The sequence below is a fragment of the Bufo gargarizans genome, chromosome 5 (assembly GCF_014858855.1).
Source record: "Bufo gargarizans isolate SCDJY-AF-19 chromosome 5, ASM1485885v1, whole genome shotgun sequence".
In the NCBI taxonomy this organism is placed as follows: Eukaryota; Metazoa; Chordata; class Amphibia; order Anura; family Bufonidae; genus Bufo; species Bufo gargarizans.
Genome location: NC_058084.1, coordinates 449,111,279 through 449,130,436, shown reverse-complemented (window position 1 = coordinate 449,130,436; position 19,158 = coordinate 449,111,279). Strand labels below are relative to the sequence as shown.

The 19,158-nt window shown below is 42.9% G+C and overlaps 1 protein-coding gene across 1 annotated transcript in view; it reads left to right on the top strand.

Moving 5' to 3' along the window:
- The window catches only part of SLC39A12 (solute carrier family 39 member 12), a 61,593-nt gene extending 43,042 nt beyond the window's left edge, over positions 1 to 18,551 (top strand). The window contains exons 5-9 of the mRNA XM_044294733.1: positions 5,549 to 5,656; positions 7,560 to 7,644; positions 9,082 to 9,240; positions 11,904 to 12,091; positions 18,423 to 18,551. Of these exons, the coding sequence (XP_044150668.1) occupies positions 5,549 to 5,656; positions 7,560 to 7,644; positions 9,082 to 9,240; positions 11,904 to 12,091; positions 18,423 to 18,551 (669 nt within the window). The remainder of the gene's footprint in view (positions 1 to 5,548; positions 5,657 to 7,559; positions 7,645 to 9,081; positions 9,241 to 11,903; positions 12,092 to 18,422) is intronic.
- The last annotated feature ends 607 nt before the right edge of the window (positions 18,552 to 19,158 follow it).

Sequence of the window (19,158 nt, the reverse complement as noted above, 5' to 3'; positions counted from 1 at the left end):
TCTGCGTGGATTATCGGAAGCTGAATGCTCAGACCATACAGGATGCTTACCCACTTCCACAGATTGAGGAGTCGTTGTCAGCCCTGAGCCACGCAAAGTTCTTCTCGACTCTTGACCTGGCCAGTGGATATTGGCAGGTACCAGTGGCCATGAAGGACAAAGCGAAGACGGCTTTTACTCTACCTATGGGACTCTACGAGTTCAACCGGATGCCATTCGGCCTGTCCAATGCCCTGGGAGCATTCCAGCGGCTGATGGAACACTGCCTGGTGATCTTAACTTCAAGTCAGTATTGACATACCTGGACGATATAGTAGTGTTTGGGGCCTCCTTTGAAGATCACCTCCAGAAGCTGCAACAGGTCCTAGGACGGCTACGAGACTTTGGGGTCAAGATCAAGCTCAAGAAGTGCCAATTGTTTCGTCAACAGATCGAGTATTTGGGACATGTAGTCACCCAGGAGGGGGTAAACGCAGCCCCCAGCAAGGTGGAGGCCACCCAGAAGTGGCCCCAACCGCATACACTGAGAGAGGTGCGGGCATTCGTGGGACTGGCCGGCTACTACCGGAGGTTCATACCCAAATTTGCTCATTTGGTGGGTCCGTTAAATGAATTATTAAGGGGAACTGCGGGGGGTCCAAAGAATCGCCCTATCAAGTGGGGATCCAGACAACAAAAGGCCTTTGAAGCAGTGAAGGAGGCGCTGATCGGTGCCCCGATTCTAGCTTATGCACAGTTCGACACCCCATTCCTGTTGTACACTGACGGAAGTCTACATGGTCTGGAACGATTGTTATCCCAAGTCCAGGATGGACGCGATAGAGTCATTGACTGTGGCAGCCAGTCTCTGAGGGAATCAGAACGCAACCCTGACAACTACAGCTCCTTTAAATTGGAACTACTGGCGCTGGTGTGGACCTTTACTGAAGGGTTTGCGGAGTACCTGACAGGTGCAGAGGTGACCATGATGATGGACAACCATCCGTTAGCATATCTGAAGAATGCCAAACTTGGTGTGCTTGAACAGAGGTGGTTGGCTCACCTTTCTAAGTATCAATACTGCATCAAGTTTCGGTCAGGTAGGGAGAACAGCAACGCCAGTGCACTCTCTCAAGTCCCTGAAGGGTTGTTGGCTCAGAGTACCAACCAGGAGCTGGAGGACACTGAAACACCTGACCTTGGTCGATTACCCGTGTTCCAGGACGTGGCACATTCAAGTGGGGTGGCGTCCGGGATGTCCAAGGTGCTGAGAAGATATTGGCTGATTGGGAGAGAATCCAGAATGGCTGCCCGGACTTGTGGAAAGTGAAGAAATGGGTTCGGGCTAAGATATGGCCACAGCCAGATGAGCGAGCCCGACTGACCCTGCGGGTTGAGTAAGAGTACTGAACAGCGGGTATCCTGTCCAGACCATCTGGACCTCAGCGCCCATAGAGCTTCTGATGATTGATTATGTGCAGATTGGATACTCTACCTCGGGACACTCGTACTGTCTAGTCATGACAGGTCACTTCACCAAGTATGCAGTAGCTGTACCCACCAGAGACCAAACAGCAGAGTCGGCCGCTAAAGCGATCTGCAAACACTTTATTCAGGTGTTCGGTTGTCCATGGAGAATACATTCGGCCCAGGGGGCGTGTTTCCAGGGTACTCTAATGAACGAACTGTACCAGCTTTATGGGATCGAACGCTCCCGCACCACCTTGTATCACCCTAAACTAAACGGGGCATGCGAACGCTTTAACCGCACCTTTCTCCAGATGCTGCAGACTCTGGAGGATAGCCAAAAGGCTTGATGGCCCGAATACCTACCTGAACTAATGTGGGTCTATAACAACAGGGTACACAGTACTACCGGATGCTCTCCACATATGCTCATGTTTGGAAAAGCGGAAGATTGAAGATCTCCACATGCCCACCGAGAAGTACCACCGCATGGGTGCAAGAGAACCGCTCCCAGCTGAGAGTGGTCCACAAGGTTGTGGGGGAACCCCTGGGACAGGTGGTACACCCTAACCCAAGACCAGTGCAGAAAGATGAGTATGCCCCAAGTGATCGGATGATGGTCAAAGCCAAACGACCTTCTGGGAAGTTGGATGGGGGCTGGGAGGCGGTCCCATACACGGTGACACATTATGACATAGCGACTTAACACCCTGTGTTAAGCTACCCCCCCACAACCACACCACATTTGGGACGTGGCATAACTTGGCCAGTATTTTTTGTTGGGAAAGGTGGCAACCCTAATTATATCAGTAATATCATCCCTAGTTAGCGTTACGTAGCTTGGAGTTCTATAACTATTAAAAATATGAAATAATAATTTTTTATCATTCATGATCTATTCATCCTTCATCAGAAAGAGGAACATAGTTGGCAACTGTCAGGGAACTTGGTGAAATACCAGTCAAATGACATGTTTGTGTCTAATGTTCCCAGTCAGTGGAGCACTTCATGGCATCTGGTCTGACTCAACTTGAAGAACTTTGCTCAGCATAAACAAGTGCATTCAGTCTGCTCATCATCACAAGGACCTGGAGCTGTTTACGTATCGAGCCGAGGAATTTGTACTTTTGATGTGTAGCCTCTATTTAAAGCCTACGTGATAAGTGGTGCACGTTGAGGAATGCTCCACCTATTAATGTCCTGCAGCGGAGCGAAGCAGGCTTATCAATCTGATCAGACTATTTCTGAATCATCAAGTGTAATGGAACATTAAGCTGTGCGAGGACTTCATCGAAAAGTGGTGGCTTAGACATAATTGAGGGCTCTTGTGCTTTGTTTAAATCTGACATTCTGGATATAAACATTCCTGCGCGGTAAAATTCCTGCGCTCTGGATTTATCTGGAACCAACACATGCTCGAATGTAAAGCAATCCAGGTTATCATACAACTCAGAAAAAAAAATACAGAATACAGTATATCCGGGTACGAAAGGCACCAGGATGACAAGCAGCCGGGGTGTAGCTATAGGGTGTCGTACCCGAGCCTAAGGGTTGGGCCCCTCTCCCATTCAAGACACCAATATTAAATGACACTTGGGGGGTCCTGCTACAGATGAGAGCCCTGGGACCAGAATCTTCATGTTATGCCTCTGCATGCAACCCCATGAAAGTAAAAAAATAAAAATAAAATTCTTGCACTGCATTTTTAAATCCCTGCGTTTGTTTTGTGATCTTTATTTTAATTTTTCCCCACTGAAGGCTACATTTTTTTACCAACACTTTAGCACATTCACCTTACCAGAACTTTAAATTTTTGCTTTAAAACACACAATTTTCCAGCGTAGTACAATAACTGGAACATTACTAAAGTGTGCGGCCGGCCTAGAGTCTGGGGTGAATGCTCCGCAGGTTATTATAGTCAAGTGATAAAGTCCAGTCCAATATAGCGTATCTTCCCTCTACTTTATCACTTGGCTGTAACAACCTGCTGCACATTCGCTCCAGACCCCTCTTCCCAAGGGACTTACAACCCTATCCTGGAGGGAGTGGAGCAATGTTATTTACATTGGACTGTATGTTGGATTGGAGAAGCTGACGGGAGGGCATGTTCACACCACCACTATTTATTTCTGTTGTTCTGCTCTGTTAGATGAGCAAGACAACAAAAATATTGGAAGTGCTGGATCGGGCACATAACTGACAGGAAAGGAGCTGAGCAGACTCCATTGACTATAATGAAGTGAAAGACGCATCTTTTTCTACCACACATTTTCCTTCCACTCAACTTCATTAATATGCTTGGATACGGCAGCCTGCGAACAGCCAGCTTCTTTAGCAATGCCCTTTTGTGGCTTAGCCTCCTTGTGGAGGGTGTCAATGACTGTCAAATCAGCAGTCCTCCCCAAGATTGTGTAGCCTACTGAACTAGACTGAGGGACCATTTCAAGGCTTAGGAAACATTTGCAGGTTGATTAGCTGATTAGAGTGTGATACCATGAGTCTACAATATTGAACTTTTTCACAATATTAAAATTTTCTGAGATACTGTCTTTTGTTTTTTCATTAGCTACAAGCCATAATCATCAACATTAAAAAATACTTGAAATAGATCACTCTGTGTGTAATGAATATGTATAATACATAAGTTTCACTTTATGAAATGAATTAGTGAAATAAATGAATGTTTCAATGATAACTGATTGAGACGCACTTGTATATTAGAAAATCATATAAACAAATAAGCTACAAAAAATATAAACTGGTATGCTCTCAAATATAATAATATGCTCTCAAAATATAATGTCTAAACTGCTGCGAACAAAAGTGAGTACACCCCTAAGTGAAAATTGCCAAATAGTGCCCAAAGTGTCAGTATTATGTGTGGCCACCATTATTTTCCAGCACTGCCTTAACTCTCTTGGGCTTGGAGTTCACTAGAGCTTCACAGATTGCCACTGGAATCCTCTTCCACTCCTCCATGACGACATCACGGAGCTGGTGGATGTTATAGACCTTGCGCTCCTCCACTTTCCGTTTGAGGATGCCCCACAGATGCTCAGTAGGGTTTGGGTCTGGAGACATGCTAAACCAGTCCAGCACCTTTATCTTCACTTTCTTTAGCAAGGCAGTGGTCATCTTGGAGGTTTGTTTGCGGTCGTTATCATGTTGGAATACTGCCCTGCGGCCCAGTTTCCAAAAGAAGGGGATCATGCTCTACTTCGTTATGTCACAGTACATGTTGGCATTCAAGAGCAACAATAAAAAAAAATTCTGATCCTCAGAGAGTTCTTTGCCATGAGGATCTATGTTGAACTTCCAGTGACCAGTATGAAATAACACCAAATTTACCACACCTGCTCCCCATTTACACCTGAGACCTTGTAACACTAACAAGTCACATGACACCGGGGAGGGAAAAGGGCTAATTAGGCACAATTTGGCCATTTTCACTTAGGGGTGTACTCATGTGTGTTGAGGGCACAACAAATTAGCTTTTTTATACAAGCTGTACACTAATTACTTTACATTGTATCAAAGTGTCATATCGTCAGTGTTGTCCCATGAAGAGATAGAATAAAATAGTTACAAAAATGTTAGGGGTGTACTCACTTTTGTGAGATACTGTATATGGCGCAGTGATGACACAGGCAAAAAAGCTGTGCCTCTGGTTGATAGTCTAAAGTCGAGGGCAGCGATAACTCATATACTGTAGACTTGACATTTTAGCTGCCATTTCCAAAATGGTTACCTAGTTACATAATCAATACGGTTGGAAAAAGACAAGTCCATCAAACTGCCTTAGTGACAGAGGAGGCCCAAAGGCCCCTCTACCACATTATACCTATATTACAAATGGGGAGGACCCTGTTACAGACATTGGGGCTTAGACGTTTCACGTAATTATCTCATGTATAATTGCATCACTCCTTAAAGAGGACATGTCCCGCTTCCTAACATGTCTGTTTTAGTAACTACTTGCATTTCTCATTTAATAAAAATTATGGATCATCTGTGACTCTATGTTTTGCATTCTTCTACCTCTTGTAGTAGTTTTTATATGACCAGTGAGAGTCTCATAATCGTATTTCAATGTTTGCTGCAGGGTCTATCACTAGTGAATGGTCATCTGACACATTCCCATGACCTCCAACTGGATTCCCACTTGAATGACCAGTCGAGGAAAGCCAAATCAACTTCTACTATTCAGCTGGTAAGTCTTGTAATGTGAAGGGGCCATACCATCAGACAAGAGACCAGGATGATATATATTGTATATCGTATATAATATGTTAGTCGCAGCTTGCTCTGCAGAGCGGTCAGAGCGCCCATGTACACTACCCAAATTGCCTACAATGGGCAGATGAGCATCAGTACTAGACCATAAAGCAATGGGAGAAGGTGGTCTGGTCTAAAAAAAAAAAAAATCACATTTTCTTTTGCAACATGTGGACCGCCCGCTGTCTGTCACTTATCTGGGGAAATGTAAAAATTTCATATACAACCTATGAAAAAGCAGATGCGGTGCTTTGCATCAGGCCACAACCAAGTACCACAACAAATCCCCAAAAGGTTATTTATTCTGGACACCCCCCTCTGTACCCTACCAGCCATGACAATCTGGGAAGCATTGGCCTGAGCCACCAGTCAGACGGCATAGAAAGTACTATCGCTAGTAATTGTAGTATTTTCTATACTGCTCCTCGAGTATCTGCCATTCCAAGTCATCCAGGATCAAGGTAAAAACAAATTGATAGCAATTTCTCAGAATTCAATAGACCCAGTATAAATCCATCCTCACAGTGCACCATCTAGTGACCGCTGTTGGGATTTTCATAGTGGGTCTGCACCAAAAATTTGTCTAAAAAAGTGGAGCAAGTTGACACAATTTGGTGCATGTTGGGTTTCTAAATTTTTTCCCAATACGCGTTACAAGGGTGGGGCTTAGCAGAAGGGGGATGAGACTTCACTGGGGAGGGGTCGGGTCTTAGAATCAGCATATAGCACCAAAAAAGTGGCACAATTATTATGTAAAAGTGTCTATTGCTGCACCTCACCCATCATCCAGCCTGAGCTCCTGTGTTAAATCTTAAGCCATCTTTAGTAAATCTGGGCCAATGAATTTGGAACTTTGTAGTTCATTTAAGGATATTATCTTGTATCCAATTTTTCAAAGCCATTTCTTTTTTTTCTTCCAGTGACATACATAAGTAAAAACCTTACATAAGTACGGGAAACTCGTAGGGGCGGAGAAGGCTATGGATTTACCAAAATGCTAGAAACACACAGATTTCTAATTCACTACATGGGTCTTTTAAAAACCTCTTTCACAATGGTGTAGTGTGGGTTGGCAAAACTTGGAGCGAGCCAAGTGTTGCACCCCCCTAACCTGTTACGTGTAATCGCTGAATCCAGTGGAGGAAGAGGCACAGCCGCTTCTTCCATTCAGTGCATAGCGCTCCGAGCAAAGGAGGAGGCAGAAGTAGTAATAAGCCACTTTTGTCTTCTCCTTGGGGTCCCTGACAGCTAGAGCAGCAGCAGCAGAGTCCCCTGGCCACCCATCCCCCTGGCAGCAGTATTGTCCACTGACAACCCTTCCTCCACTTACAGCAGTATTGCCCCCTGACAAACCCAACCCCCACTGGCAGCAGTATTATCCCCATATTTCTCACCTTTCTTGGAGACTTGCAGGACAAGAGTAGTGAGGCTGGAGTTGGAGGGAGAGATCTTCTCCTGCAGTTCTTCTAGATACTATCATGGGGTGAAGGACCTTTGTTATCACAGGTCCTTTCGAATTCCAAGCATCCAAACTACATTAATGATGCAGGGTTCACATCATCAGTGCAGTTATTGTTCAGTCATGTCAGACGGCCCCCTGATAGACTGGCCCAACAAGAAGAGAATCTGCCAATCTACTGAGAAATCGTACCTCCGCGACCCCCCACCCCCCACCCCTACCCCTCACTCTAGGCTTCTGCTTATTCACATTGGTGCAGCACTTGGTTAAATACTGAATCTGGAAAATTACAACCTACAGATGTTTGCTCTGTGCCAGATGTGAAATCCACAACTTTTTACTGTAGATTAATATTACCTTTTATGATTATTTTTTATAGAGGAGTCCAGAGGACTGTGAGTGTGAACCTGCAGAGAGCGCTATAGCAGATATAACTCCAGTCAACCTCAGAGTTAGGAAGAAACGTAAGTACACAACAGAGATATTGAGTATGTTAAGCGTGGTTTCATACAGTCCATAATGATCACTAATTAGGGTGCATGCACACGACCGTATTTTGTGGTCCGTAAAACGCGGATCCACAAAAAATACGGATAATGTCCTTGTGACTTCCAAGTTGCATCCTTTTTTGCAGACCCATTGTAACATTGACTATTCTTGCCCGCAAAAGGGACAAGAATAGGACGTGTTCTATCTTTTTTGCAGAACAGACATATGGATATAGACAGCACACAGTGTGGTGTCCTTATTTTATTTTTTGCGGACCCATAGAAATTAATGGGTCATGTGCAATCTGCAAAAAATGCAGATCAGATGCAGAGCAAAAATACGGTAGTGTGAATGGGGCCTTAATGATTAAACCATGATAGTTTAAAGAGTCTTTTAATCTGGGCATTGGAAACAATAGGGAGTGAGCCATAGTTACTATAATCGTCCATTCCTCAGTGCTAGCGTTAGCACGGATCCGACAGGCTGTTCCCCCGCCAGAACAGCCTGCCGGACCCTGCTACCACAAGTGTGAAAGTAGCCTTAGATATAATGAGTGTTTATGGGCTGTCAGGAGTTCAGAGATACGAGCTACAGATCCAGTGGTCAATGACAGATTCAGGGTGAGACAGAGAGCCTAGTAGTCTACACATATACTCATGTCAGGGTACTTTCACACTTGCGTTAAAGGATTTCCGTCCAGCAGTTCCGTTGCCGGAACTGCCTGGCGGATCCGTAAATCCGTATGCAAACGGATGGCATTTGTTTCCGATCCGGATGCGGATCAGTCTGACAAATGCATTGAAATACCGGATCCGTCTCTCTGGTGTCATCTGGAAAAACTGATCCAGTATTTTTTTTTCTCTCATTTTTAAAGGTCTGCGCATGCGCAGACCGGGAAACTGGACCCGTTTTTCTGGAACACTTGGTACCGGATCCGGCATTAATATATTACAATGGAGATCTGGCATTCCGGCAAGTGTTCTGGAATTTTGGCTAGAGAAAATACTGCAGCATGCTGCGATATTTTCTCTGGCCAAATACCGTAAGAGTGACTGCAGTGAAGACATCCTGATGCATACTGCACAGATTGCTCTCCATTCAGAATGCATTAGGATAAAGCTAAAGCGTTTTTTTCTGGTATTGAGCCCCTGTGACGGAACTCAATACCAGAAAATTTTAACCTTACTGTGAAAGTAGCCTCAGCTGTAGAAGAAAAACTGTTGAACATTTTTTATAAAGACCTATTAAATGTAATAACAAAGAAAAAGATTGCCCCAATGGTGTCCAATTAGAAAATTAAAACCAGTATAACGGTTACATATACGGACTAATCTAAAGTAAATAATACATATAATAAATATAGTGCCGAACACGATCTGTCATACTACTTTCCTTCTTTTTTTTTTTTTTAGATAAAGGGATAACCTTGCTAGCCATAATGATCCTGGTTGGAGACAGTCTACATAATTTTGCGGACGGCATGGTAATAGGATCTGCATTCTCATCTTCAACCGAAACAGGCGTGGCAACAACCATTGCCATTCTGTGTCATGAAATCCCCCATGAAATGGGTATGTATATCGAATCACTGACTTGCACAGTATGTTATGCTATAAAGGGACAATCGCCAATGTAGAGGCAGATTTACTTATCTGGTTTGTCTAATACTAAGACGGTGTCGACCTGTCACTGTGGCTAGATGATAAATCTGGTGCGTATTAAGACTGTGTATAGTCTATATTTATACCACATTGGTTTACTTTGTGTTAGGATTCTTTGCCAATTTTTATGCACAGTATTGCATCTTAAAGGGGTTTTCCAGGATTATGATCTTATTTAACAGATATGGTCATATAGTTGCTTACCTCATGTACATCTTCCCCACACTTTTTCCCCCCGAAATTGGACTCTCTTGACCCGTTTTCACCATGTAAACCAACCCCTCTAGTTTGTTTCCATCCTGTATGTAGCACTTCCTGTTGCCGTATCCAACTAAACCCATGATGCAATTCTCCTTTCTCTGCCACACCTCCAGAACTGCCCCTAACCACGCCCAGAAAGTTTATAGCTCCTCCCACCCAGCTAGTTACATAGATACTCCCCTATCACTACCCTGCCCATGGACATAATATCACATCACAGCAAATAGAGCTGCATGGACATGGTCATGTGACCACAGCCCAGTATATATTACAAAATTACAGCAACCTTCAGAAATGAATATTTTAATGGTTGGACAGTGGAAAACCCCTTTAAGCCACACTGTTTAGCCATGCCCCCTTTTCTGCTAAGCCCTGCTCACTTGCCAAGCGAGGCACAAAAAGTGTCTAATACCCTTAAAGGGGTTATCCTTGCGCAGCTTTTGGTCCCGAGTAACGCTAGGGAGGCTCGTCCCCGTCCCCGCCTGCCATTGGCTGCTCCCCCCAACACTGGATGTTTTCATCCGTGTACAGGGAGAAGCAGCAGAGCCAGTACAGGGACCAGGAGCGGCACCGGGAGCAGGATAAGTATATTATCTGTGAGGGGCCCGGCACATGGGGGGCTATTTGTGAAATTGGATAACCCCTTTAATAAATGTGGCACACAGCATGTACACCATAATTCTGGCTAAATTTAGTAAATCATTAGTATATCTGCCTGGTGTAAAGTGCAGTGAGCCCCTGAGGAGCCGGTGCAGAGAATAGGAGTGGCAGTGGCCCTGATGAAGGGTTTTGTCATGGCATACGCCCTCAGGCTGTTGCTCCCTGGGGATCGATGCAGTGGAAATGTAGTTTTGAAGACTGAGGCCAGAAATGAACGTATAAAAGTGTATTTTAATAAGTGCAAAGTATAACTTCTGATACATATAATAACAGCGGATTCAAAGTGCAATTTTCTGGGACTTGTAAGGATGATGGAGGAAGGTTGGTTGGCTGCAGTTTCGCAGTGGTACAGTATTGTACTGGCCTAGTACTATTCTGGGTAATGGGTGTCTTAGCCATAGTCCCTCACCTCACAGCAGTGCCTTCAATGCTGGTTGAAGCTGTTCACTTAACTGTCTGTCTTCTCAAAGATTCACTTCAGACTCAATAAAGTCTCTGGAGAATCCTTCTTAGGAGCAGGAGCTTTGCAGTGTGCTTCCTCTCCTTTCTCTATCTCGACAGGAACTCCCCCTTCTGGCAGGAAGTATTAACAGCCCACTCCTACCAAGGGGGAGGAACAGGGGGGTTAGCCCTGTTACTTGCCAACCATTCCCATCCACTATCTTAACTGGAAGATACAGCCAAATACATATAAAATACATATCATAACAATAGAATACATAACTATATACAAATGTAGTACCCTTAGGACACGGGTACTGCAAAAGTATGAGGGGGCGCTGGAGAAACTGAGGGATTCAAATAAGACTAAAGAGAGAATCATACACCAGCCCTCTGATCCTGTTCTAGATATGTGATATACTGTATCTACAGTATAGTAGTAGCAATTTGATATTCTCCATGTAATAACAACTCTGGAGCATCTTTTCCTATAACTCTACATTGTATTGTTCCGCTAATATTCCTCTTAGAAATGTATGAATACGTAGCTGGGTGTAACTAGTTGGGGGTATATCCCTATACTTTATCACACTATCCAATCAGTGCTGATGGTGCCAACTGTGTAGAAACACATCCTTTTGACAAAAGAAATGGTAACGCCCAGATATTAATTGACATGTTAGGAAGAATGCTTATGTAAGAACATAATATGCCTTAAAGGGGTTGTCCCACGAAAAACATTCCACAGTTTTCCAACCAGCACCTGGATCTGAATACTTTTGTAATTCCATGTAATTAAAAATGTAGCATTGCCAGTCAGCTAATCAATAAAATGTATCTGTATAGCGCCACCTGCTTTTTTTCTTATTTATTTGTCCTGCTCACTGAGATGGCCGCACACGCTCAGTTTCACCCTTCAGCTGCCTCCTGAGCTGTGATAGGGAGAGCATGGACACGCCTCCTGAGCTGTGATAGGAAGAGCATGGACACGCCCACTAAGCTTCAGCAGAAAAGACACTCCCCCTGAGCGTTCAGCTTGATATAAATCTAGCAGAGCAAAGAATGGATAGATCTCTGGATCCATGTGAGGTACAGGCTGGTTCTAGATTTGTTAAAAAGAGGTCGTCATTTACTATATAATGTCTGGTTTTACATTAGTCATGGGATAACCCCTTTAAAATTAAAGAAAGAACCTTGTTTTTCTCTTGCAGGAGATTTTGCCGTCTTACTGAATACTGGACTTACAGCAAAAATTGCCTTTCTCATGAACTTTATCAGTGCTTTAACGGCCTTTGCGGGTCTCTACATTGGCCTGTCAGTGTCAACTAACCCAGATGTACAGATCTGGATATTTGCTGTCACTGCGGGAATGTTCCTTTATCTGTCCCTAGTAGAAATGGTGAGTGACTTCTAGATTTCTAAAGTGTACAGCATGTGTATGGTCTGTAGACCCTCATACACACAGGAACTAACTAGTTCACGTACGGGGTATGTTGGACCTTCAGGACCAGACGAGGTTTAGAAATTTTACTAGATGTTAATTCAATAGCTATAATTTTTTCTTCTGTTTTTACCATTTTTATACATGAATACTGCTTTTTTGCCATCATTAACACTGTTATGGCTCATGCACACGAGCGTATGTATTTTGCAGTCCGCAAAACACAGGTCCGCAAAAAAAAAAGGGATGACATCCATGTGACATCCGTATTGCATCCGTTTTTTTGCGGATCCATTGTAACAATGCCTGTCCTATTCTTGTCTGTTTTGCGGAATGGACATGCGAACATACGGAAACGGAATGCACACAGAGTCATTTCCATTTTTTTTACAGACCCATCGAAATGAATAGTTCCGCATACAGACATGTAAAAAACGGAAGGAAAACTGAGAAAAAAATGTGTATGTGTGCAAGAGCCCTTAAGCGTTGAAAAGTCCACACTGGGCCTCATCAGTATGTTGTATCAGGATACTTACACATGGTGCGGCCAGAACCTCATGTCCCTGCAAGCCATGGCGGTATTCAATTAACTAGTCAGAAACTTATTTTTTAGGCAGCATTCATCAATAAAGGGGTCCCACAAAAAATATTCTACATTTTTAAAACCATCAGCTGGATCTGAATACAGTCATGGCCAAAAGATTTAAGACCGATACAGACTTTGTTTTTTATACTTTTATAGCTTTTATGGTGGAAATTTGCATTAAAGGGGTTATTCTACAGTTTTCAAGCCAGCAGCTGGATCTGAATACTTTTGTAATTGCATGTAATTAAAAAATTAGCACAGCCACCGAGTTATTCAAAATAATGTATCAGTATAGCGCCACCTGCTGTATTTTTCTTTTCTTATTTCTTTGACCTGCTCACTGAGAAGGCCGCACATGCTCAGTTTCATCCTTCAACTGCCTCCTGAGCTGTGATAGGGAGAGCATGGACACCCCCCCTGAGCTGTGATAGGGAGAGCATGGACACGCCCACTTATCTGCAGCAGAAAAGACACTCCCCTTGGGCTTCCAGCTTGATATAAATCCAGCAGAACAATGAATGTGGAGATCTCTGGATCCATGTAAGGTACAGGGCTTGTTCTAGCTTTGTTAGAAAGAGATTGTCATGTACTATATGGAGTCGGATTTACATTTTTTACTTTAGTCATGGGATAACCCCTTTAACTCTAGACTATTATGAAAAATAATCTGATAAATTGTCTTCAATTCCAAAGTCACATTTCAACTGCATTTTGGCCCTGCCACAAAATCATCATCATCAGAGTGATCTTCTCATTAGCTCAGGAGAAAGTGTTAACGAGGACAAGGCAACAGATATCACTCTGTCATGCTGATTGAATTAGAAAAGCAGACTGCTTGCTTTAAGAGGGGTGGTGGTGCTGGTAATTATTTTCTTCTTCTGTTAACCATGGTTACCTCCAAAGATACACATGCATTCATCATTTGTTAGAATCAAAAGGGCTTCCCTGCAAGGGCAGTGCTGCTTGTAAGATCGCACCTAAATTAACCCTTTATCATTAAGAACTTCAACAAGAGAGGTTCAATTGCTTTAAAGAAGGCTTAAGGACACCCAAGAAAATCCAGCATAGGGCCACCTGTCTTTTGTTTTTTTCTTTATATCACTGTCCACCTCACTTATATCACTGAGGTGGTTGCACGTGCTCATTTCCATCTTTTAACTGCCACCAGCAGTACCTATTGTTAGAAGCTCCGACAGGCCCCTTGCAGACGAGCGTGTCCGGATTAGGTCTGGATGCTTTGCGTCTGCGATCAGGGAAAATCGTGTAAGTAGGTGTGCAATTGCAGTCAGTTTTGACTGTGATTGCGTTCCGATGTTCAGTTTTTATCGCGCGTGATAAAAAACTGACTGTGGTACCCAGACCCGAACCCGGACTTCTTCACTGAAGTTCGGGTTTGGGATCGGTGTTCTGTATATTTTTATTATTTTCCATTATAACATGGTTATAATGGAAAATAATAGCATTATTTAATTCAGAATGCTAAGTAAAATGTCCATTGTGGGGTTAAAAATATAAAAAAAAATGTACTTGATCGCGCAGCCGGGCTTGTCTTCTTTCTTCTTCTTCTTGCAGGACCTGGCTGGAAAAGGACCTTCGGTGACGTCATCGCACTCACCACGTGGTGAGCGCAGTGACGTCAGCGCAGGTCCTGCTGAATAAAGATAGAAGGTTCTTCTATCTTCATTCAGCAGGACCTGCACTGATGTCACCACGCTCACCACGTGGTGAGCGCGATGACGCCACCGAAGGTCCTTTTTCAGTCCATTTTTTATATTTTTAACCCCACAATGGACTTTTGACTTAGCATTCTGAATTAAATAATGCTATTATTTTCCATTATAACCATGTTATAATGGAAAATAATAAAGTAAATTGGGTCCCAGGTAACTCACCCCTCGTCTCCTTAGCAACCATGCGTGAAAATCGCATTGCATCCACACTTGCTTGCGGATGCTTGCGATTTTCACGCATCCCAATTCATTTCTACGGGGCCTGCGTTGCGTGAAAAATGCAGAATATAGAACATGCTGCGATTTTCACGCAACGCACAAGTGATGCGTGAAAATCACCGCTCATCTGAACAGCCCCATTAAAGTGAATGGGTCTGGATTCAGTGCGGGTGCAATGCGTTCACCTCACACATTGCACCCGCGCGGAATTCTCGCCCGTGTGAAAGGGGCCTTACTAGGAGAGAGCTGCAAGGGAAAAGACATCCCCCTGAAAAACAATATGCCCCCAGAGCTGTGATGGGGAGAACTGCAGCAGAAAGAACAGGCCCCCTGAGCTGCACTCACCACGTCATCACGCTGAGTGGGTGCGGTGACGTCATCACTGATGATGTCGTTACCACGAAGCACCAGGAGATTCAGATTTGTGGAGAATCTAATTTTTTTTTCTTTGTTGACTTTGATTCGTTCAACACTAGTGTCCTAAGGGTAACATAAACTAGTGACAGGTCTCCTTAGCAAAATGCTGGGTCACTTTCTTTAATTGACCCAGCCGTTTTGCCCAAAAATTCAGGTCAGTTAAACCTACTATTGGACTGTGACACATGCGAGTAATATGGATGGAAAATGCATGCAAAATATGCAACTTTGAGTAGCCCCTTAGCTCAGGCTCAGTCCACATCTCATTTTTGCACACATTTGGAAACATACTGAATACACGCTAAATATGACCTCAGGTCCCAATGTACACAGCGTAGGCAGAAAGAGTGCCCTTTGGAATATGCTGGACCGGTATGCGTTGCGTGCATATTTTTCTGTGTATAGGAAGAACAGTCTACTACACTTCCTATAAAGTATCCTACAGTGAACATTAGTGGTGAGCGAAGTATTAAAAAATTTGATACTGCTGCTTTGCTGAATTTTACCCAAAAATTAGCTTTCTGATGAATTACTTTGTCACGAAGCGCATTTCTTTGTAAGTAGTGGGTGCAATGACGGAGCGGTGATTGCGCCACCCCCCCATCTTTGTACCCCTCAGATGCAGCGTTCACAGCTTATCGTGGCCTCTGTTACTAATATTACAGTGTAACAGAAAAAAAAAAATAATACCCTCATCTATTTGATCGTGAAGAGCCGGCCACGGACATCTTGATTGAAGATCCAGCGTGAATACTCGCGCGGCCCATGATCAAGTCGTATGCCAATGCGCACAGGATTTTGTGCAAGATCTTCAATCCACTTTGTGGAGTTCGATTCACTCAAGTTAATATGTTGAGCTTAGGTGGACCTGCCCACTTTCGACAAACCACGTTGTGAAAAGTAGAATTTTTGAGCATTAAACTGACATGCAGGGTTAATACATGTGCCCCATTCGATTTTTAGCAAAGATGGGTCATGTAACCCATGTGGCATGATGTAACTTTCCACAACGATTTTCTCAGATCACCCCCCCCCCCCCCCCAAACATTTTCCTTTATTGGCTGTAATCGAGGCCTGCAATGATCTTACGGCATCTCGCTTCCTCCTCAAGCTGCTGACTGGAGTTGGCTGGCATTTAATAAGATAACGTTCACGCTCCAGATCAATGAACGCAGGAACGTTCAGCGATGTGTCCCTTCCTGAATCATCTCTAAATGAACGTCCAAAGATCTATCATTAGATGGAAGTGACAAATACATTGTGAGATTCAACATCATCAACCCATCTGGATCATTTCTTGAATGTCAGAAATATGATAATCGTCAGACGCCTTCACCGCCCGCCATGTGTCGTGCTGGAACAGCATCACACACGCTTTATATTCATTACAGGATCTTAGTCCAACTTTACTTCTGATTGATAGATTCAAACCTGAAATGGTTTTCCAGGACTTAAAGGGGTTATCCAATTTCCATTTCTAACAAAGCTAGAACCAGCCCTGTACCTCACATGGATCCAGAGATCTCCACATTCATTGCTCTGCTAGATTCTCTTTAGGCTGGCAGCTCAGGGGATGTGGCCTTTCTCAGGGGGTGTGTCCTTTCTGCTGCAGCTGTCCCCCTATCACAGCTCATGGGGCACGTTCTTTCTGCCACAGCTCTCTCCCTATAACTGTCACAGCTTCTAACAGCAGATAGGGCTGGCGACAATTGAAGGATGGAACTGAGTAATGTGGACGTGCACTTACTATACAGAATAAACACCAGGGGGCACCATTATAATGAAGAAATAGAAAATCCTACAGCTGAAGCCAAATAGAGTTACCAATTTTTCATGTTGAATTAGATTAAAATAACATTTAATGGTGGCAAAACCCCTTTACATATTGATTATCTATCCTCACGGTAGATCATTAATATCTTATCGTTAGTAGCCCGACTGCTGGTACCCCAAGCTAATCAACTATTTGAAGAGGCTGCAGCGCTCAGGCAGTCTCTTCTTTAGCCTGTGACGGCGCATCCATCGATCACATGGGTTTTGTGCAGTTCAATCCTATTCAAATGAATGGTATTAGGCTGCAATACCAAGCACAGCCACTAGGCAATGTATGGCGCTGTGCACAGTTTGATCGCTGCGGTGCCTTTAGACATGTGATGGGCAGGTGTGCCAGAAGTCAGACCTCTACCAATCAGATATAAATGAGCTATCCAGAGGATAGGTCGTCAATATTTAATTCCTGGGCAACCCCTTTAAGGAGCCCATACACCTTACACTAAAGTTTATGAAAATGGATGTTTTCAAACACAATGAGCGATTATCAAGTGGATTTTATCAATGAATGATCATTTAAGCCGTCACCTGGAATAAAGCCCCACACAGTCAACTCTTCTTCTATGTGGAAGATCACTGCACAGCAGCCATTACCCGCCTGGTGTCACGGAATACGTATGGTCACTGCGAAGTGTACTGGCCAAAATCAACTAAAATATGTATCAGAACAACGGGTCACCAAATGTTCATTTAACGGCTGCTCAGACATCTATCTATCTATCTCATATCTATCTCATATCTATCTATCTATCTATCTATTATCTATCTATCTATCTATCTATCTATCTATCTATTATCTATCTATCTATCTCATATCTATCTCATATCTATCTATCTATCTATCTATCTCATATCTATCTATCTATCTCATATCTATCTATCTATCTATCTATCTATCTATCTCATATCTATCTATCTATCTATCTATCTCATATCTATCTATCTATCTATCTATCTACAGTATCTCTCTCTCTCTCTCATATCTATCTCTCTCATATCTATCTATCTATCTATCTATCTCATATCTATCTATCTATCTATCTATCTCATATCTATCTATCTATCTCATATCTATCTATCTATCTATCTATCTATCTCATATCCATCTATCTCATATCTATCTATCTATCTATCTATCTATCTCATATCTATCTATCTATCTATTTTGAGGAAGGCTTCAGTATAGAGCCGAAACTTTGCATGTCCTGTATGGGTGAATAAACTTTTTTTCCATTTTTATTTTATGGATTGCTGCCCGTTTTTTGACTTTTATATATTGGGTTTGTTCAATCCCAACCTGGCCAGCTGCACCCCCTTGCCTTCTCAATAGACAGTGCTGCCACTTTTTTTCCTTTTTTGTCCTTTTTTTCCCCTTTTTCTATCTATCTATCTATCTATCTATCTATCTATCTATCGTATCTACCTGATACCGTATGTATCTTAGAAGAACCCGATGCAGTATATCTATAAAGTGTTATTCATATTTCCCATGTCTTATTTTTTTTAGTTACCTGAAATGACTCACATTCAGACGCAGAGACCGTGGCTGATGTTTTTCCTGCAAAATCTAGGACTGCTCCTCGGGTGGCTGTGCCTGTTACTACTAGCAATATATGAACATAAAATTAAGCTATAACATTGTCATTATTTTAAGATACTGTGTTTCTTTTCATCCGGACTATGTAGTGAGATCTTCTGCATATGTCTTAACAAAATGTTCTATAATGTCCAGTTTATCTCCAGCCTTATTGTCATCATTGTTTTGTTTCACTAGAAGATACGTGGATTAAATGAATCTGTTTTTTCATGTTTCAGTACTTGAGCTATTTATATGCTGTATATATATATATATATATATATATATATATAGTGCCTTGCAAAAGTATTCACCCCCCTTGACTTTTCTTGTATTTTGGTGCCTCACAACCTGAAATTAACATGGATTGTTTGAGGATTTGCATCATTTAATTTACAGAACATGCCCACAACTTTGAAGATGTTTTTTTTTTTTTTTGTGAAGCAAACAAGAAATAGGACTAAATAACGTGATAACTATTCACCCCCCTAAAGTCAATACTTTGTAGAGCCACCTTTTGCGGCAATCACAGCTCCAAGTCTCTTTGGATAAGTCTCTATGAGCTTGCCACATCTTACCACTGGGATTTTTGCCCATTCCTCCTTGCAGAACTACTCCAGCTCCTTCAGGTTGGATGGTTTGCGCTTGTGAACAGCAATCTTTAAGT